The sequence below is a fragment of the Cynocephalus volans genome, chromosome 2, assembly GCF_027409185.1.
Source record: "Cynocephalus volans isolate mCynVol1 chromosome 2, mCynVol1.pri, whole genome shotgun sequence".
In the NCBI taxonomy this organism is placed as follows: Eukaryota; Metazoa; Chordata; class Mammalia; order Dermoptera; family Cynocephalidae; genus Cynocephalus; species Cynocephalus volans.
This window is the reverse complement of record NC_084461.1, coordinates 71,356,924-71,379,527: the sequence shown is the minus strand read 5'-3', so window position 1 is coordinate 71,379,527 and position 22,604 is coordinate 71,356,924. Positions and strand designations below refer to the sequence as shown.

Genomic DNA, 22,604 nt, shown 5'->3' with positions numbered 1-22,604 from the left:
AGAGATAAAAAGTGTTGAAACCTAATTATAAATTTAAATAACTTGAAGCTCAAAAGGTGTAGAAAAGTTACAGAAAGTATCCAGGTTAATTACTAAGTGAAGTCAAAAGATACTGATGTCTTATACACCTAAAATTAAACTTAGGGTTTAGGCAATAGATATAGTTATCACTTATTACTGCCATACCCTTGTTTACTCAAAGTGCATCAAACACCTGCTGCGCACCGACCATAACTCTTCCTACACAGAATTTAGTCTAGTGGAGAAAAGCAACAGGAAACCACTTATTTCTACAATCTGTTATGAGCACTCCAAAGAGTTTTTACCAGGCATGTAATATCAGTCTCACAGTATGATTACTAGAAAATAATATTGGGGAAATGCTCGTGTTTGACAGTTAATTTCAAACATAGCTGAAATTAAACGGAGTATTGTTAACATAGCAGAGCCTGTCTGTATTAATATTGTCTAATTCACCCTGACCCATTTGCAGAAAATACTCTGAAATGTTTCCATTTGGGGAGGCTTTGGAGTTGTGTATTATTTGTAGCTAAGTGCTTAGTGAAGTCATGTTGGTTCTGTTTACATGTGTCAAGACTAATATTAATACACAGATTTTCAACATGGCAGGAAGCGTGGCTTAATGGAAAGGTGGGTTTTGCAGTCAGGCAGAGTGTGTTCAAATCTTTGCTTTTGTGATTATACATATTATTTGACCTCTCAGAACCTGTTTCCTTGCCTCTGAAACAAAGATATATTCATACAAAGCATTATAAAGCATAGTGTATATACTTCCTGTTGCTTAGCATATAAGGGACTCTAGAAAGGTTAAATCCTTATCCCATTTGCTTTACTGCATCCTCATCCTTTATATAAAAATTACTGAATTTCATGGAATGAGAAAAATAACAGCAGCCACAACCCCTGAAACAGGTCATCTTTTTCTAAAACCCAGATGTCAGGTGAGGTCATGATGTTCTTTGGGGTGTAAATAAAATGAACTCCAGCTTACCAACTCACATCTTTTGGGGGTCCCAGTGGCTGCACCAGGATTGCTATACAGGCTTCACCTGTGCCCTCAGGAAGTGCCCAGAATGTCTGGAGCTTAAGGCAACCGCTACCAGCTCTATCTTCGTGTGCTTGTTCCACTGGATTCTTGAATCCCCTGAGCATAATGTGCAGCAACACTTCTGTCCTTCCATCAAGATAAGCCAGGTGAATAGTACAGCCCTTTCTCCTTGATTTCCTCAAATACCACTCACAAGTTTGTGTGTTGAGCAGACCTTAGTGTAGAGCTGGATGCTCCCGCAGAGACAGTTCTCACAGCATCTGTGCGAACAAAAACCTGCTCCTTGGGCTTCGCACTTCCTTACTAGCTACTGTTCTTCACATGTTGCAGCCTCCCAGCTCATTGCTTGGCCCTCTCTGTTCCTGAAGACTTTACTTCCAGCTTTACCTTTGGGATCTTCTTTCCTTGTTCTTCCCCATCCATTCCTCACTTCCTCCCTTTCTTAGGTAGATCATTTAACTTGCTCTCTTCACCTTCTGGCCAAGTTTTACTTTTCCAAAGTTGCAGCAGCTTGCATAAACGATGTCGTCTGTTTCAGGCTCATACTTACCCCATGTTGTCACTGATTTCCATCGACCCCCTTCCTCAGAATCACTGCTTTAGCTGCTCCCAAGAACTGGCAGAGGCCCCACTAGTCAGTCGTTTTTCATCCCTCCCTCAACCAGCTCTGTAAGTGTAAGGGAACATAGAAGAGATTTATTTTCTCTCTGATATAAATTACTTCACTCTCTTGAGGGGAAAGAAATAGCTTCATCAGTTTTGGTTTTAATACCTGCTTTTTTCCTCCTAGGTACAATTCCTTAAACCAAATTTTTCTTATATTAGGTATTTTTTAAAGATATTACTAAAATTCTTATTTAGTTTTGTTTCCCCATCTGCAAAATTAAAAATTGGATTAGGTGATCTCCAAGGCTCCTCATTTGTTTAACATTATATAGTTCTGTAACCCTGATTATTTATATATATATTTTTATATTTATAATTATTTTTATTTTTTTCTTTAGTAATTCTGTGAATGGCTATCAATTATCAGTTAATAAAAAAGTCTGTTTTTTTCTTATTTTGAAGTGAATGGATGAGTCAAAACTCTAACATCACTTTTATTTCATTCTCTTCTTCCCAATTAATTGATGATCTGAGGAGTGTAGGATTTAGAAATACAGATTCTTAGGTTGAGGCCTGAATGTGTTACTGGTATCTGTTGATTTGAGAAATATTATCTAATCTTTCTGGTGTTCAGTTTTATAAAAAACTGTAAAAAAATGATAGTGACAACTACCTCACTGAGTTGCTGTGAGGAATAAATGAGATTATGTATGTGAAAAGAGCTTGTAAATGGTAAGGCACTATCAAATGTTAGTCAATTTGAGAGAAGGGAAGAAGTGCAATTTGAAAGAGGAGAGTTGGCTTCTGTAGCCTGATTTGCATCTGTTAGCAAGTGAAGAAAAAGGTTCAAATTGCTCCAAAGCTGGTCACTGGTCTTGCACCTTCCTCCCTGTCTCAAACATTGGCGATGCACCACCGCAAGTACAGGTGTTAGATAATTTAATTAATGTGTACTGCTCAGCACAAAACTCCCTACTTAAATGTATTGTTTTTAATTGGTGTGGAGATATCTGGGGAAAGAATCAGAGATCCCCTGATTTCTTTTCTCTTTGAAAGCCAGCCCAATCAGGAAGTGAGGTCTAGGCACTATAGACTCACCACATTGTTTCTTATTCCATGTATATCTTTATTAGACTCTAAAAGCACTGGATTTCATAAAATTGTAAGCTGAAAGAAACAGAGTGCCAAAGACAGCTGCTGGAGGAAGGGACAGAATCATAGAGTCCCTACTGCAGGGCAATGTTGCCCAGCCCCTAAGTGCTCCTTGTCTGTTGTGGATGTCCTATCACACTGCTCAAAGGGATGTTAGAAAATTTCCTTTCCTCTCCATAAGTCTTTAAATGGCGTTGACCCACACTCCATTCACTACTGCCCTCCTTTCGTAGCCTTGCCTGGTGGAGCCCCACTCACTTGCCTTGAGTCGTCACTGTTCTTGTGTCCCACCGTTATGCCTTCCTTCTTGTCTCAGCTGAAAGCACCTGCTCCCTTCTCTAATTTTCCTCCAGGACCCTGGCATTCGCCTCTTTATACATAGACACTTCATTTAATTACTCTTGTTTTCCTTTTTTAATATGCTCATCTTAACTTCCTCTTCAGTGACTTTTCTTACACTAATAAATGTGTGGGGTTTTTTTTTTATAGTTTTGTACCCATTAGTCCACCCCTTCCCCTCCTCCCTGTCCCCGTTCCCTCCCAGCTTCTGGTGAACATTATTCCACTCTCTACTTCTGTGAGAGACCATGCGGTATTTGTCTCTCTGTGCCTGACTTATTTTCATTTCTTGCTGTTTATTTTTAGTTGGTCTCTTGTAAGTTTTTGTGCATATGGTTACCATGAGGCTTAAAAGAAAACATGTTATTGTTATAACATTATTTTAGATTAATAACAACTTAACTTTGACATCTAAGAAAGTAAAAAAAGAACCAAAGACAACTCTATGCGTTGGCACCATCTCCTTCCCACACACACTTTTTGAAATTGTGCTGTTTCAAGTTACATCTTTCTTTTTGAACTTTAAAAAAAAATATTTATTTTTGATTATACATATTTATGGGGTACAGAGTTGACTATCAGTATTTGTGTAAAGTATTTGATGATCAAATCAATACTATTAACATGGTCATCATTGCAAATCATAATTACTCCTTGTGTTCCTTACCCAGTTACTCCCTAGACCCCCGCCCCCTTTCCCACCTCGAGTGACTGTAGGTCTGTTCTTTCCTTCTGAAAGTTCAACATCTTATTGTAGCCTCTTTCTTTCTTAGCTCCCACTTATGAGTGAGAACATGTGTAAATGTGTTATAATCTCTCCAATTTAAGAAATATACAGACAAAATTAAAGAAAGTTGTATTTTTTTTTTTTTTGGCTTGGTTTCTCTTCATCTCCCAGGGAGAGCTTTTTCTTCCTTCAACTTGTCTCTTCCCTTCTTCACAATCTCCAGTCTAAATTCTATCCTGAATCAATTAGCATCCTCCAGGAAGCAGACTGTAAGACAGAATTAAAAGTGCAAAAGATTTATTGGGGGAATGTCTGTGATGGACAAAAGAGAGACAGAGAAGAGTAGGTGGGATGAGCCCTCAGACTATGACACAAGCCTGTCACTTCTGAAAGGAGAAAAGGAAGGACATTGTGTAGAAAAAACTTCAGACTGCCATGGCTTTTAAGAAAATCTCACCACACCAATGGGGCATCTGGAATGGAGAATCTGCATTAGAGCAGTCGCAGGTCAGGCAGGACTGGCCCAGCTCTACACACCCATGGTGCTTGGTCATTGCCTGGGGAGCGTGATCGTGGAATGAATGCTGCTGTGGCAGAGCGTGTGTTGCAAGGGCTGGCAGCTGTCAGCTAACCACGCTGCAGGCAGCCAGCTCTCTCTTCTGAGTACCACACCTTCATTGGCTGCCACGAGTATCAATCACTTTGTTGAAGTTACTTTCTCAAAGCTTAAAAATGACTTACAGTCCCTCTTCTCTAAATATTTAATTTTTGATGAGATGCTCCTTTTAGGTTGGCAAAAAATGTGCTTTTCCAGAGGTATGTTCAACCACAAACTCATAAATAGTTTTCAAATGTATTGCAACCAGCTATCCGCTTCACTTGGTCTGTGTGGTTATAGTCATATGCTACTTGTACCAGCAGGGAACAAAAGCTCTTCAGTGTTCATAACTCCAGAAACTGTCATTTCAGTATTTCCTTTTAAACATGCAGAAGATACTCCACAGTTTGGAAACCTTAAAAATAATATTTAACTTAGTGCTAATATTTTTTTGAGTGCTTAATATGAGACAGACACTGTTCTGGACCGTTTATATGTGTGAACTCTTTATCTGTATCATAACCCCTTGAAGTAGACTTTATTAGTATTGACATTTAAGAGAAGAGGGAATTGAGGCACAGAGAGGTCAAATGAAACTCCCAAAATTTCACAGCTAGAAAGTGGTGAAACCAGGATTCAAACCCAGGATATAGGTCTCCAGAGCTCACACAACCAGTGCATTTCCTATATCGCTAATATCCAGAACACTTATTTTGCAATTGTTCATCACAAAATATTGACCTAATAACTATTTTTTAGCATATGTAGCATGCAGCAATATTTTTTTTTTCTGTCTTGCAGGTCCCTGTGTTCCTAATCCATGCCATAATGGAGGAACCTGTGAAATAAGTGAAGCATACCGAGGGGATACGTTCATAGGCTATGTTTGTAAATGTCCCCGAGGATTTATTGGGATTCACTGTCAGCACAGTAAGTTATTCATAGTCATTGTGCTTTTATTGTTATTGATTGCAAAGTACACAAGTCCTTGTCATTCTTGTTTGTAGTAGAATCATAGAATCTTAGAGCAGCAAAGAGCCCTGGCATTTGGCTAATGCTGCTTCTCTCCCACTGAACACACCATGCAACAGCCGAGGGCTCCTAGACTGTGTTTCAGTCCTGCCTGTGGCATGGGGGGTTAGTAATCTTCTGGTCAGCCCTTTTCGTTATTGTTCAGCCATGCTTGCAAAAAGTTGTTCTTGACATTAAACTATTTGTCTCTCTCTTTTATACTTGTCCTAAAATTATATTCCTCAAGCTTCCCAGAAATTATTCTGGTAATTAGGTTCAGAGATGATGCCCAGAAAACTGCCCACCCTGCCCTTTCTATAAGGCAATTTCTTCCTCCTTACTTGTTGGCATTTTTTATGTGAAAATCTTTGAAAGTTCAACAAATATTTTATTGGCACTTCTTTTTTTAATCCCCATTCTTGTTTATCCTAGGCAGTTAAACAAAATAGGTCCACTAGTAATGACTTGACTTAGAAGCAGGGCTGAACATAAATGCCAAATGACTGGGGTGGGCCCCTAACTGCTGTTGGTGTCTGCAGAGAGGCCGCAGTCAACTAAGCTTTCAGGGAAGATTCTTACAGAGCTTGCCTCATCAGAGTGTTGTAGGAAGGATGTTGATGAGAGGGAGGGAAATGGCACATGGTAGGAAGTGTGGGGAGGGAGTATATGAGCCATGAACACCACAGTGATGGCTAAGATGATGGCATTAGGGATGATAAGGCAAAGCTGGGTATATCAGCCAGAGCCGGATTCCCAACCATCACAAAAAACATAAAGTGCCTCCTGGCTCTGAGACTTTGGAATTATTTTGTACTTTTCTGGAGACTTGCCATAGCCAGGAGTTTGTAGAATTTCTGTAGAAGCCTGTTATAGTGCACAAGCACTTGTGCTTCTTACAACTGGCACCTAAACTGCTTGTAATTGTCTCTAAGAGCCCAGATCACCAGCAAGAAAAAGGAGAAGCTACCAGTTTTTCTCAGGCTTAGTCTAGAGGGACCAAGGCTGGATCTCCCTGACATAGTATCACGGTTCTACCTTCATACGTGAACACCTCAAAACAGCCTTGGGAAGACAGAGATAGGAGCCAAGAATCTTGGCTACCTTGACATTTACTTAATCCCATGAAGAGAGTATTATTAACCCTTACATACTTATAGAACCTTATGATGTGATGTCAGAAGCAGTGCCCAGAAGGAGATAGTCTGGCCACTCCACTGGAGGCCCTCAATTCAGAGCTAATTGTATATAGCTCACACACTTACAGAGGATCTCCCCTGCAAGAAGAACAGGATTTCCATAAAGAACTGTTGTCCAGTGTTCAGAGGCAGCCTTATACACAAGGACGTATCATCCTAACTTTATCTTTTGTATGGTGCAGGGCTGCAGAAGGGTGAAGATGAGAGTATGTAAAGGTAGATTCTTACCATTAGAAGAAATCCTTAAATGGTTTAGATGACAGTATTTGGAAGGCAGGTATAGACCCCTGATATCACTTAAATATTTCACATTTATTAACCCTCCCACTCTGACCTCCTGTTGAAGTCAGAGTGAAGTTGGGCCCTGTCCTTAAACCAGAGGTTGGAAAAATCCAAATCTTAGTTCCAATTACTAATATCTACACAATGGTACAAAATTCTTTTCATGAATTGTGTAGGTTTTCTACAAATTGTGAAGGTCAGTTCAGTTTCAGTTATGTTTAATGGCCTGGAAGTCCCTTTGAAGATACCAAGTCATCATTTGTCCCAGTATAAGTGGTTTCTCTGAAAAGGTATTATGAGGATGTGTCCACCTGCCTCTGATTCCTACACATGATTAATCATCAGTTCTTTCAAGAGGACCATCAGGTTTGGGGAAACAGAACAAGTCATTCTTGTTCCCATTCTCCCTGGTGGAACATCAAAGTCTTTTCTCTCATACCCTTATACTATACTCAGATAAGTTCATAAATTCACATAATTGTGTTGGATTTCAAAGCTTATTTTGAAGCATGAAGAAATATTTCCTTTTATTGTGCTCAACTCCCTGCAAGATATTAAACTAATGTTAGAAATTGCAATGGGAGGCCTGAAGCTAAGAGATCCAATTCAGAACTGGGATTTTGTGGAGTGCATCATTGTTAGAGATAACAGAGAAAGAAGGAAAAAGGACTGGATTTGGAATTAGAAAAAATGGATTTGAGACCTGACCTTTACAATTATTGGGTATGTGACCTTGAGCCAGTCACTTCACCTTTCTGCAATTGAAGGCATATGAATTGACGAAATGAACTAGAAATAGATGATCTTTGGTTTATACAAGCCAAGAGGGTATTATGACTAAATGCGTAGCTTGCTCGCTCTACAAAGGTTAGCAAGCTTTCCTCTTTACAGATGAAATAGAATAGGATTATATATTGGGAAAGCAGATTTAGAAGGGGTAGAAGCCCTGAGAAGTTCTTCAGGTAGTAGAAACACAAAAACAGCTCCTTAATCCCTTGCAAGGACTGCTAGGTATTTGGGTTTGTTTTTCACAGTGGTAATAGTTTTATGACCCAGACATTCTCTAGAACCTTGCTTTATTCAAGGTGTGGTTACATATCGGCAGCACCTAGAAGCTTATTAGAAATACAGATTATCAGGCATCACCCCACATCAACTGAATCAGGATCTGTATTTCAAAATAATCCCCAGTGAACTCTCACACACACTGAAGTTTGAGAAATACTGTGCAAGGCTTGCAATGGCCAAATGTGATCTTTGCATAGACTAAAGTAGCAACTTCTGCATTCAGTTACATAACAATACATTAAAAGCAAAATACTTGTATTGGATTTTTGAAAATCAAAATTATGTTTAAAATCAATAAAAATAAGAAATGTAGCAATATAGCATGAATATTTCATTTGGAAAAAGAAGTGAAAAATATCCTTCAGTCCTATGGAGGGGGGCTTATTTAGTTCCATATAACAGAATGTTAACTGAATATCTTTTGAAATATAGGTAGACATTTTAAAAAATCTTAAGTTTCATGAGACAGGAGTGACACATATAGTCAATAGATTTAGTGTCTATCAATATTACAAATTAGAAATTTGTCAATGTTACAAATCAGAAAAAACATTAATAGTAACAACATACGCTTTATACTTTTTTTATATATAAACTTTCTTTTTTACAGAAGTTTTAGGTTTACAGAAAAATTAAGCAGAGAGTACAAAGTTCCTATATATCCTTCCTTTTTCATAGTTTCCTTTTTTATTAACATCTTGCATTGATATGGTACATTTGTTACAATAGTTGAACCGATATTGATACATTGTTACTAAATGAAGTCCATAGATAACATCAGGGTTCACTCTTTGTATAGTTCTATGGGATCCGAAAAATACATAATATCTTGTATCCACCATTATAGTATCGTACAGAATAATTCCATGAACTTCAAAATCCTATGTACTGCACTATTTATCCTTTTCTACTCCGCTTAACCCCCAACCCTTGGCAACCACTGATCCTTTTTACTGTCTATATTTTACCTTTTCCAGAATGTTATGTAGTTGGAATCATATTATATGTAGTAGCTTTTTCAGACTGACTTTTTCCACTTAACAATATTCATTTGAGGTTTCTCCATGTCTTTTTAGGACTTGGTAGCTCATTTCTCTTTACTGCTAACTAATATCCCATGTTGTATATGTACCAAAGTTTGTTTGTTCATTTACCTGTTAAAGAATATCTTAGTTGCTTCCAATTTGGGGCAATTATGAGTAAAGCTGCTACAAACACTCATGTAAAAATTTTTAAGTGTATGTTTTCAACTCATTTGGGTAAATACTTAGTAGTGCAATTTCTGGATTATATGGTAAAAGTACATTTAGTTTTGAAAGAAACTTTCAAACTGCCATCCATGGTGTTCTACCATTTTTCATACTCACCAGCAGTGAGTGAGAGTTCTGTTACTTCACCTCCTCACCAGCATTTTTTGCTGTCAGTGTTTTGGATTATAACCATTACATATGCTTTTTATGATTACTATAATGAAAGTAGCATGATGTTATAATTTTGTAAGGATAATAATGATTAGTGTTGGATTTTATATAGAATTATCAAATTATACATGTTTTTTAATACTGTAGAGTAATGTGAAATACACACACATGCAAACACATTTCACATTATTCTACAGATTTTAAAAACATGTATAATTTGGTAATACAAATAAATATTACATATACATATGTATGTGTGTAGATTACAAGATATAAATTCTAGCATGAATCGAGCACCAAAATTGTCCTAGAGGTTAGACTTTGAAAAGCATTTTTGAGCAAGCAGTTTTCTGCAAGGAGTTGCATTTGGGGCAGGTTAGAAGTAATCATATTTTATTTGTTGCCTGGTAACAAATCTAATGCCTTAGGAAAGGGTTATTTTGTTGTTCTCAGGACTCTTTACCTGTCTTTCCACAGAAGAAATTCTGTGCTTTTCTTTCCTACCTGTGTATAGCTCCACAGTCTTCAATTCCAAAATTTTTCGTTCATTTTCTTTGAAGAAGAAGGGCTGATCTAGGAGCCCACCAAGCCCTGAAAGGAAAAGGACTCATTGAAAGAAGTAGCCCGATTTATCAGATGAGCTCAAAATACAGTACATACTAGTCCTTTTCTCCACTGAGAAAGTTGGCCAGAAAAACACAGAATATAAACTTTCCTTTTTATATATTCTGCTATCTGATGTAAACAAGTTTGGTTTTAGTTTTATCTTATCAATTAATAGATTTATACATTCAACAAGTATTTATTGGGGCCATGAATCATTTTACTTTTGTAGCTTCCTTATTTTACTTTTCTCAGACTTAGCCAACGATATTTGCTGTTTTTATGATCATTGGTAATTGGATTAATTAATATTTGGCTCTTATATGCTTTCTCTGGTATGTTGTGCTCTGTAAACATGCAGACTTCTCATGCCACCACAGCATTATTGAATCAGGATCTTTGACTAGTGCCTTGGATTTAGTTAAAGGCACTCATATGATACTTTAGTACACCAAATGTGAGGGCCACTGGTTTAAAGAATGACCATTTACCTTCATTCTCCAAATTATGCCAGAGGAAGCTGCTATGGTTTGAATGTGTCCCCCAAATGTTCCTATGTTGTAAACTTAATCCCCAATGCAACAGTGTTGGGACATAGGGCCCAATAAGAGGTGATTGGATCATGAGGTCTCTGCCCTCATGAGTGGATTAATGTCATCATCAGGACAGTAGATTGTTATAAAGCAAGTCCAGCTCCTGGTGTCTCTCTCCATCTTGCACACCCATTTGCCCTTTAGCCATTTGATGATGCAGCACTAGGGCCCTTGCCAGGTGCTGATGCCTGCCCTTGGACTTCCCAGCCCCCAGAACCATGAACAAAATAAATCTTTCTTTATAAAGAACCCAGTCTGTGGTATTAGAAAACAAACTAAGACACATGCAGTTAGGGAAGGAATTCTGAATTAGACCTGGGTTTTTGATACAGCTCTATGTCAGTCAATTGATGAAGGGTCAGTTGGTACCTAATGATTCCGTGCCTCAGGTTTTTCACCCAGTAATTCAATTCAGCTCAACAAACACGTACTGAGAACTTCTTACTGTGTTATATGCTAGAAATAACATGTCTACAAAACTGGAATTCATTCTCTTTTGTACTGCTTTCTAAATAGGATATTTGTTAGGATCAGATAAGGTGCCTCAGAACACATTTTACAAACACTAAAGGGTTAGAGATGCCTAATGAACTAATATTTTAAAATATAATGGGATTCCTACTGGTCTTTAATTTTTTCCCTTCCTTTAAAAACATTTTAATTGTAATTTTTAGGAAAAAAATTTTGTGTAGTGGGGCAAGAGAAGGCTTAATGTGGAGTTTTATGTTTTTCTATAAGAATTCCTTTCTTAACATCATTAGTTCTTATAAGTTATTCTTGTTTTTCTCTTAAATCACTCTAAATTTGGGCTTGATGGCTTCTTCATTTTAGCTTTTCCACTAGAGAATCAATTTTTCCTAATAAAGAATTTACTTCAAAATTATATGAAAGCTTTTACCTAGAATTATTACTGACACCTGCAAACTATATAACTACACTGGCTAAATAAAGACCTCCAAGGAGTCTTCTGAAATAGACTTGTTTTCAACCCCAAATGCTTTTCTGACTGAAATTGAGATTCCAAGTTTTCCAGCTTACAGATGACTTTGCAGGTCAATGTGAACCATTTTAACTATAAGCCAGAGGATCTGAAACTGGGTGTGCATGTGAATTGTGTGGGAGTCCAGATAAATATTCTGATTCTTCTTGCTCATCCATAGAGATTCCAGTTGAATGGATTCAGTGTAGAACCCAGGTATGACTATTTAACAAGTGCCCCAGTGAAAACGATGTAAATGGTCCTAGAACTCTGGTTTTCAGCATTGGCTGCACTTTAAAATCACCTGGGGCCCTATAAAAATACTGATGACTGGCTCCAGTCCCAGGGATTCTGACTTAATTGGTCTCTGGTATGATGTATGCATTAGGAGTTTTAAAACCTCTCCAGATGATTCTAATGTGCAAGCAAGGATGGAAATCAGTGTTCTAGAACCATCCTTTGAGGAATTCTAATGTCTTAAAGAAACTAAACAGAAAAATATTCAGAGAAACCAAGCTTAGGATGCCTCATTGTAATCTCACACTGAATGTATAATCTCACAACTTTATTAATTTTGTCATTCAACCTTTAATATAGTGGGAATCATCTTACAGCAAGAACAACTAACTGAGAGAATGAGGCCAGAAAATATTAGCTTACTGTTCTTAAAATTTGTTAGCCCTTAATCTACGTGTAGTAGCCAGAGTTCCAAGGTATTTTTATTTGCTTGTTTTTCTCCTTTGACTGGAGAAAATAAATATATATTTATTTTCTACCAGGATAATGCTAACAAAGAGCATTATCCTGGCAGACATATATAAGTGAATATTTGCACAGAGGTATACTATTCTAATATAGACACACAGTTTGTGATTTTTGCATGGAAAACTCAGATATTTGCAAAATTTGAAATACTTGAAAATTGCTACTTTAGATAATAGTAAAACGTTTTTTCCTGTTATTTAAAAAAAATTTTGTGGCCATCAAAATAAACTCTGAACAGAAATGTGTTAAACAAATTTTGCCAGAATATTATACTTATGAAGGTGGTATATTCATACCAATAGGCCTGTATAAAGCTACATGACTATGCCAGTTGTTGGGTTGAGGAAATAGCTACACTGATTGTATGGCTAGGCATTTCATAGCTAAAGCAAAAACATTTCATTATTTTAGTTATACTAAGTTTCCATTTGAATTGTCAGGGCTAGGGCTCAGACCCTTCAAATCCATTGTACAAACTGGGTCACAAACCCGTCACATGCCTGGCTGGGTCACCAGACCCCTCACATGCCAGGCTTGGTCATAGACCCCTCACACGCAGGTCCACACTAGGTAGCTGGGAAAGATCCTGGGAGCAATTGGCAGATGACATGAACTCAGTCCTCAGCAGCAGCAATAGCTTACAGCAGCCTTCAGCAACAGTGACAGTGGCCTCCCGGAGGGTCCCAGGGGCCCTGGACACAACAGCTTGCAGCAACATCCTCCAGCAGCAGTAGCGGCCTCTCCGTGGCCTCCCCCACCGGGGGTGGAGGACCCTGTAGATCAGAACCATTTTTCCTTTATACTTAAGTCCATAACCCAGGACACCTGGGTGCACATGGGCAATTACATTAGACAATAACCAAGGAACACCTGAGCGCATGTGCATATTTACATCAAATGCTCAGCAAGATTCTGAACATCTGAGGGGCTCTGATCATTTTCCTGTATTTTCCCAATAGCGTGAGCTTCTAGAACTGATTCATTCATGATTTTATAAAGGCTGTCTCCAGAAACAGGGGTGGCACCACAAATGCAGTTTAAAAAAAAAAAATGCATGTGATTCAAATTCCTTAGGCCTTCCAGCATGTAGTGATATTAACGTTGATTTATGAACTACTGTTGCTCTTAGCTACCATCTTCCATACAAGTTGCTCGTTTAGGACCTCCTTCTACCCTTAAATCTTTCCCAGCCAAGTCAGGAAATTATTTATTTATTTACACATTTGACAAATATTTATTGAGAGCTTACTTACTATTTTTCCCAGTTGCTCCATGTGCTTAGAAATGAGCACCCTGGCTCTGCTGCTGGTCCCACCTTGAACATCCTGCTACAGGAAGGCTCCTCTGTCCTGTGCTGGTGGCCACCCAGCCAACTGAAACTGCATGTGATCTGATGTAACATCAGGACAAGTCTAGCCATTTTAACGACATCAGTTCCTACTGTGTTCTTTGAAGTTGGAAAGCGATAGGGCTTTTTCCAGAATCTCAAAAATCCCTTAGTGAACACAGGTGCTCAGTCTTCCTGCCGTAACTGCTCTTTCATTCAGGGCTCAAACAGATACCTCAGGCTGATTGGGGACAGGCGCCATGGCCATACCTCTCTCATTCTCACCTCTACTGTCTTTTCCGGGGAGTCATTTAGCAGACTCATTTCTCTTTCATCAGTTATAAAGCAAAAGCACCTGTGCACTTGGGAATAACTCTCCATAAGGATCTGAAGCTTACCTATCCAACAGATAATATATTAACTCCCTACTTTGTGCCAAACACTGTTCTGGATACTAGGATACAGCACTGGACCAAAGTAACCAAGTCCCTGCTGTCATAGAACTTCGTTCTAATGTGGAAGAAGATAAAAATGTGACATGTGTTACCTTACAGCCCAGCAATTGCACTCTTGGGCATTTAACCCAGAGAAAGAAAAACAAGCCCACATGAAAGCCTATACATTTATGTTCATAGCAGCTTTATTTGCAATAGCCAAAAACTAAAATTGGCCCAGATGTCTTTCAATAGGTGAATGGTTAAATAAACTGTGCTTCACACATACCACAGAATACTTACTACTCAGCAGTAAAAAGGAAGGACTTGTTGATACATACAACTTAAATAAATCTCAGGGAAATTAAGCTGAGTGAAAAAAAGCCAATCCCAAAAGAATACATACTAGATGATCCAATTATATAACATTTTTGAAATAACAAAGTTTTAGAAATGGAGGGCAGATTAGTGATTTCCAGATGTTAGGAAGGGAGAGAGGTGAGTGTGGTTATAAAAGGGAATCATGAGGTATCCTTTTGTTGAAACTATTCAGTATATTGACTTTGATGATAGACGATAGAACCTGTATGTGATAAAGTTTTATAGAAATAATTACATAGACACACATGAATGTTAAGTAAAACTGGAGGAATCTGAACAAGACTGGGGTATTACAGTAATGTCAATATTTTGGTTGTGCTTTTGTACTGTGGGTTTTCAAAATGTTAACCATTGAGGGAAACTACATAAAGTATAAACGATATCTTTTTGTATTATTACTTTCGAATGGATGTGAATCTACAATTATCTCAATAAAAAATTTAATTGAACAGGTAACATATGTGCTCACTTCAACAGCACATGTACTACAATTGGAATGATAAAGAGAAGATTAGCATGACCCCTGCCCAATGATGACACATAAACTTGTGAAGTGTGCCATATTTTGCAAAGTCTCCAGAAGGTCATTGGACAAAAATAATGGGGTTTGGATAGTACACTCAAGAGGCCGGCTTGCGGGGGGTTATGCTCACAGCTGCAGTTGGCCTCCCACCGTTTAACAACAATATCAAAGTTAACACAGTAATACCTAATGTCGAGTATTGATCTGTATTATAAGGATAGGGACTATGAAGTACAGGGGTGTCAGTGCTGTTTTAGAGCAAGGTCAAAGAAGTTTTCTCCCACCAAGTGACAATTAAGCAGAGATGCAAATGAAGTCAAAGGGCCAGCCTGTGTATCACAGGGACTAGCAAGTGCTAAAATGCTAAGATGGGCATATGTTTGGAGCATGTGAATGATGGAGGTGGGAGGGGACAGAAAGGAGGCCTGAGTGGTGGTCATGCGCCAGATTATATGAGATTTTATAAGCCATAACAAGGACTTTTTATTTTATTATAATTGTGTAATGACATCTTTGGAGGGTGGAGAACAAGGGAGTACATTAACAATTTTTGTTTGGAGCATGACTGTGGCTGCTGGTGGAGAACAGGTTCTGTTGGGGCAAGAGTGGAGCCCTTGTGAGCACCTGGGAGATAATAGTGGTTTGGACAGAGGTGGTAACGAGGACTTGGGAGGAGCTGAACAGTGTTCAGATTTGGAAGACAGTTTGAAGTGGATTACACTATCATCATAAATATTTGGTTTTTGCTAATGAATTTTAGTTGTATTATAATTACTTCTTTTTTCACTTCTTACCTAGACTTGGGCAGTATAATATACACTAATAATTTCCAGTATGTCTTGTTATTGCCATTTTTTTTCTAGCTTTCAGCAGCACCATTAAAAAGCAATCGAGAATTTTAAAGATAAACATGCACACACATGGAGATGGCTTCTGACTCATGATGGTTGAACTTACGATTTTTCGACTTTGCAATAATACAAAAGTGATAAGTATTCAGTAGAAACCTTACTTCAAGTACCCGTACAACCGCTCGGTTTTTCACTTTTAATACAGTATTCAATAGATTACATGAGATATTCAAAACTTTATTGTAAAATAGGCTTTGTGTTAGGTGATTTTGCCCAACTGTAGGCTAATATAAATGTTCTAAGCATGTTTCAGGTAGGCTAGGCTAAGCTGTGATGCTTGGTAGGTTAGCTGTATTAAATGTATTTCCGACTTATGATGGGTTTATGGGGATGTAACCCATGGTGATTGAGGATCATCTGAATACATGTGCACACACACTCACATATACGTATGTATATATATAAATAATGACTTAAATAAGTATGACACTAAGATATTAAATTTTCAAATTTTTATATTTTTAAAGGACCCATAAAATTGATTGTCTTGAGATATATTGGCGCTTTATCTTTCACCTTTGCTGACTCATAAGAATGTAATGCAATATACTTTAAAGAAAACATTATAACAAAAGTATGTAAATCAAGACTAATATAATTACCTATTCCAATACAATAATGATTTTGAAAAAGAAGACATCATTTACATTTGAATGTGAAATCTGGAAATTGCAACTGCATTGAGTGAATATTTACTAATGTCAGCCCATAGACTGTAAACTAATTGATTATGCTCTCCACATCCCTGACTGATTTTGTAGTCATGACATAGCTTATAAGTTTAGGGAAATTTAAGGCAACATATCCTTTGGAAATAAACTAGCTTTAGATATTCAGGAGGTTTTAATCATGTTATAAGATACATTTTAAATTAGAACATTTCTAGATAAGAATGTTTCTCTCTTTAACCATCTGAAAAAGGCTCTTTTAGTCCTGAGTAAAGCAATTGCTTCTCACTTTTTCTAAATAAGGTGAGTACAGTTTATTTGGATAATGGAGGCATGGTTGTTAAGAGAGTTTAGAAGTTAAATTAGAAGAATGTATGCTCTTAAGTCATATCAACTTGAACTAATGATTATACTAATATTTGGCTTCCTCCTCTTTAAAATTAGCCATTTGCCTACTTGTAGGTCCCAGTTGATGATGCTGAGACAGCTTAATATATGTGAAAGTGTTTTGTACAATTGAAAGTTCCATGTACTCATAAGCTATCATTATTTCCATGATTGGTTTTCAAAATACTTTTTCTTTAATCATGGTAAGAGAAATTGGTACTAAAATAAAACAAGCATAAATATGGATTTTATCTGAGCTAATTACTCAGCAGCCAGGATGGGAACACTAGATGCCTCAATTTAAAAAGTAAGGTCTTGTAATTGGAGGTATACACCTTCTCAATAGTTGTGAGAGGTATGGGAGAGAGGAAAGGAGAGAGAGAGGCACTGAGGGAGGGTGGGGGGAGCCCGTGAATGCCATTGTTCTGGTTCTCTGCTCAATGTCTCTTGGTGCTCTGTGATTAGTTTAAGACCATGTCCTGATTCTGAGCCCATCGTACCACCTCCACTTCTTCCCTAGAGCACCGTTATCCATTGTGCCATGCTCCAAATGATCTTGCTCTCTCTACACTTGTCCCTAGTCTATGTTCAAAACAACAGCCAGAGGGATCCTCTTACAATATGCATCATATGAGGTTATTTCTGGGTTCAAAGCCCTCCATGGTTTCCTAGTAAACAAGGAATAGAATCCAAAGTTCTTATAGTGACCAAAATGGGCTGTCCTGTTCTGTTCCCGTCTGTCTTTCTTGACCTTATCTCCAACTGCGCTTCACCCTGCTGACTCTACTGTGGTCACACTGTTCTCCTTTCTGTCTTAAACATGCCACACTGCTTCCTGCCTGGGGTTCTTGCATTTGTGTTCATTAACCTGGCCCACTCTGGCCTAGATTACCACTCTGCCTGCCCCCCTCATTGTCTTTTTCTTCTTAGATCTTGGCTTAAGTGACAATTTTCCAGAGTAGCCTTCTGCAACTATTTCAAGTAAAATGGCATTCTGTAACACCTTCATCCACCACCTCTTTACTCTCTGTTATTTCCTCTTACTCTCCTTTATTTTTTATTACTCCTTGCCACCTCCCATATGATATATTTTGTTTGTTTTTCTCTCTAGAAAATAAGCTTTCTTTCTAGACCAAGGACTTGATTTGTTTATATTTTGCTCTGTTTGCTATGCCTAAAAAGTGCCTGGCTCATAGTAGGCACTTGATAAATGTTTGTTAAATAAATAAATGAATGAATGAATCATTGGTCTGTTAAGAAATCCATTCATGTATCATCTAATAACACTTTGTCTTCCATGATGTTGGGCTCTGCGAAGGACCGAACTTTTCAGAAATAGTGTATGCATTCAAGAGCTTATGAAATTAATGTGGAGAAAAATAATACTTCATCTAATAAGTCTTATGGCCATAAGTTTGAGAACACTACATTATCATCTCCTCCTTTCGGAGATTGTCAGTGTTCATTAGTTTATTGTTGCCTCTGAGGAGCCCTGCAGTTTATAAGGAATGATAGATAAATAATTGTTGCGTAATTTTCAAAACTTGTTTAATGGTGTTTAACTCAAGTACCTGGAAGAGATAGGCGTGGGAGTGGCATGGAAATCTCAGATGGAGAGTTCAATCAATATGCAGAAAAGAGAGGACAGATGGAGACTAAGTGAGGTAGAGGCATGAGAAGGTGAGGGAGTTATTGCCAAATGATTAATAAATATGTAGGAGGCAAGGGTGGGTGAGACTGAAGGTTAATGCAGGATTCCTTTGCATTTGTACACCCACCCATATCTGTCTATAAGCATTTATTCAGCACTTACAGTTGTCCCCAGAAATAGTAATTATGTTAATGTTGCCTTGTATGAGGTGGCTTCCTTTGTCCAAGAGATGAAAGAGTGACGAGCATTGCTTCCCTTGAAGATTATCAAGAGCCATTTGCCAGTTTTGCTGCTAGACTCTGCGCCATTATTTGTGGTTTACAGTCAGCACAGTTCTTCTTGGAGTCCCTTTTTTCATATGCCTTTGGTCTATTGTCAGCTGCTTTTTCCTAGTTGTGTTTGCCTTAATGCTGCATCTTTACAGAGTGAACTGAGGGCTTCTGGGAGCTCCAGTTTGGCAGCCTAGGCAGTAAATCCTTCAAGAGCAATATTGTAAGGCAGGAGCTAGCAGCACTTAAGTGAGGAATGTAGCACAGGAGCTGCCTTTGTGGGAGAAAGAGGCCCTGACAACCTGCAGTTACATGTAACAGGTAAGCACAGTCAAAGGTAGTCTGTCACAGTCCAGATGGCTGTGAATATGTGCCCTTCCTCAATCTGTGCCAGGTGTGTAGTTGCTGTCTTTATAGAATTCTGTGCATCTTGTTGTAGAAGAAAGGTGTATGGGAACAATTTAAAGCAAGAATTTTACATTTGTCTGGCCATGTACACATTAGATTATAAAGTCTTTGAGTGCAAGAGTCTAGCTGTGTTTTCTTTGCACTTTGCATAACAAGAGACACAGTTAGGGGCACCAGATCCATCATGTGAACCTCATCTCTTGCCAAAATCTGGCCCTTATCTAAATTCCCTATTTTATTTCCATATCTCCCTTTATATACTGAATGCTTTGCCAAAGTCAGCCACTTGCCATTCCTTTTTCAATACCTTGATTGCACTTTTTACTGCCTTTGCTGATGTGCTTTCTGGGCCTGGAAAGCCCTTTCCCCTATCACTCATCTATCCAGTCTGGCCTAGATGCTCCATGAACACTTTCATGTTTCCCACTTCTTTCTCAGGCAAGAAAGTTGCTTACTTTCTGCCTTGTTTGACACTTGTTTATTCATTTTTCCTACCTAGGTTTGAACTTATTTGTCTATTTCTCATAACCCTAGGTTGCTTAAACACAATTTCTACCTGAGTCATTCTTGATTTCTGATCATAACCTAGAATTGTGTTTTGTGCAGAGTAGGTACTTAATATATATTTGAGAAATGAATGAGCAAATCAATGAGTATTGAGAGCTCAGTAAACACTTGCTTATTGTTTGACTATCAAAACAGAAACTTAGAGAACACCATGGTGAATTGCAATGGAGATTGTTGCGATCGTCTTGTCTCTTGTGCTAGATGTGTTGGGGTGAACTAGCCCCTACTTAGCTGCATTATGTGGTTTTTCTACATATAGATTCACCCCTTATATATAGCAAGGGGCCTGTCACATGGTGAGTGTACTATACATATTTGCTGAATGAGTCAATGTGAGGATATCGGTTATCAGTATATTATTTATACATTTTGCCTAAATTCAAAGAAGCACATGCAGATCCTCCTTGACTTCTGATGTGGTTATGTCCAGATAAACCCATCCTAATATCAGAAAATCCTAAGTCAAACCATCTTAAGTCAGAAACTGTCTTTATTTCTTGTTTCTGAGGTACATGGGTGCTCTATGTTATCAGGTAATGAGAATTATAAAAGTTACTTTGTCTAGTATAGACAATACAATGTTCAAATGCAGTAAGTATTCTATACCAGGTCCCTACTGCTTCCATCCATTATATGGATATCTATTTTTATTTTTAACTATCTGAATATGTAGGGATTTTACTGCAAACTGCTTCAACTGATTTGTGAAAAAAAAAACAGACTATATATTAAAAATAAATAATTATTCCAAATTATTTCCAATTGGCTCCACCTATATAATGAGATCACAGCACAGCATGTGCAGCAGAGAAGATAAACCCCTTATGGCCAGCCCCAGAGGTCTGAGCCAACCTTCTTAGAGGCAGGACAGTTATTCCAAGTTTCTAGTGAGCCATATACAACTGATTCACCATATTTGAATAGAATGGGCAATCGAATCTATTTAAAAGTTGATAAGGTATTATTTTGACGACAAAATGGATAGTGTTTTCCAATATGGATAGTCATTTTCTGTGTTTTTGAGATGACGCTCATTAAACTGCAAGTCTGTATGTGTAGATTTTTGTTGTTGCTAAAACTTGCCATACGCAGTTTTCTTTCTATAAAAGATGACACAATGTCCATGTTAATACATTACTACCAAACTTATTCTAAATTATAAAGATGGATTGACTCAGAATGGCTATTTTTTTTTCTCATTAGGTACACTGATTAATCTTTTAAGTCTGGTTAGGTAAATTCTTGGACTGCCAATGCCTTTTTTTATTTATAAAGTCATCTAAGATATTTACTGTATTTTTGCATTTATGGTCTTTTATGTTAAAAACTAAACAAACATGAAATTACCTTATTTTCTTAGAGTCGTTTAACTCTCAAAGTGCTCTATTTTTAATTGATATTTTAATCTCATAGGAAATATACCTTATTTCAAGTTCCCTGTAAGTATAGTCTTGTAAGAGTGCAAATGGCACTTTTATCTGAGAACATAGTCTTTCTATTTTTTCTTCAGAGCAATTGAATTGAATAAAAATATTTAATGCCAGCTATCTTTCTGCTGTAGTTTATGGCCTGCAATTCTCAAATGGTTCAGAGAGTATATTTAAAATGAACCTTCTGGTCATTTTCTGTTTTTCAGGGACTTTGAACATGATTTGGTTTTGTCATTTAAAAGTAGACTCACTCTTTGAGGTTCACATATTTTTGCCCAACTTTTATTTTTAAGCTTTCTCAAGTGCAAGCCTCAAGAGCCTTGGTGGATTTTAAAAGCAAACCATCTTTTTTTCCCCAAATATTTCCTTTTCAAAAACATGATTGACATTAAGTATGTTATTACTGATAAAGGAAAAAAGGGACTGTGGTGAGATCAGAAATAAACAAAACACTGTTTTTCCTTTTAGTGTTTATTATGATTTCTAATGTTCGATTATATATGGACTAGTGATTTAATGCCAACTGGTGAGGTCTAAAGACAAGAGCCTGTGGCTGATGTTGTCCCCGCCTGATGCAATGCAAGGGCAGAGAATTGTCTGAGAAACATGCTGCAGTTCTAGAATACGGCAAGGAAAGAATGTGTGTGGATTTCCTGTGGGCTGGATGTGGACTTCTCAAAACCAGGCAGCTGTGTCATCTTAGGAGGGATGGAGCCCAAGAGGAAAGCCCAGAGAAGCTCCCTCGCCTGCCAGACTGGTGGTCCACAGGGAACCAGGGGCCAGAGCATAGTGGCCTATCAGAGAAGGCGACCAGAGGTGAGGAATTCCTACTGATGAAATGTCATCAAAGAATCCACAAAACTGTCCCAGGAGGGAAATCTGCCAAGTCTGAGTGTCGCCACTGCCACATTTCAACTCATCCATCCAGGAAGACTTTAACCTCATCTACTCTGATACTGAAGATGTCAAACATAGCTGGAGAATGAAGGAAGAGCTGGAATGAGAGAGAAGAAGATGACCCTAACTCACTCTCCAGTTCCTTCCTTAGACACTGCCGGGAGTGACCCCTGCCCTGTGTCTCACATTGGAGACCTGGCTCTGGCCTTCCTCAAGTATCAGCCCTCTCCATGGGCAAGGAGTTTGTGGACACAAGGGAACACGTCCACCTGGAGACATATTCCCCTTTCCAGACCATGCTCAAGGTACTCTGGAACCCAGAATATTCTGCCCAAATGGCAC

At 38.0% G+C, this 22,604-nt stretch overlaps 1 protein-coding gene and 1 non-coding gene across 3 annotated transcripts in view; both read left to right on the top strand.

Annotated features, from left to right (window-relative positions):
• Positions 1-22,604, top strand: part of EDIL3 (EGF like repeats and discoidin domains 3) — a 410,628-nt gene that overhangs the window by 187,174 nt on the left and 200,850 nt on the right. For both annotated transcript variants that reach the window (XM_063087348.1, XM_063087347.1), the window contains one exon: positions 5,293-5,421. In XM_063087348.1, the coding sequence (XP_062943418.1) occupies positions 5,293-5,421 (129 nt within the window). The remainder of the gene's footprint in view (positions 1-5,292; positions 5,422-22,604) is intronic.
• LOC134371303 (U6 spliceosomal RNA) lies at positions 15,013-15,119 on the top strand. The gene has a single exon (XR_010022743.1). It is a non-coding gene; the product is annotated as a U6 spliceosomal RNA (small nuclear RNA).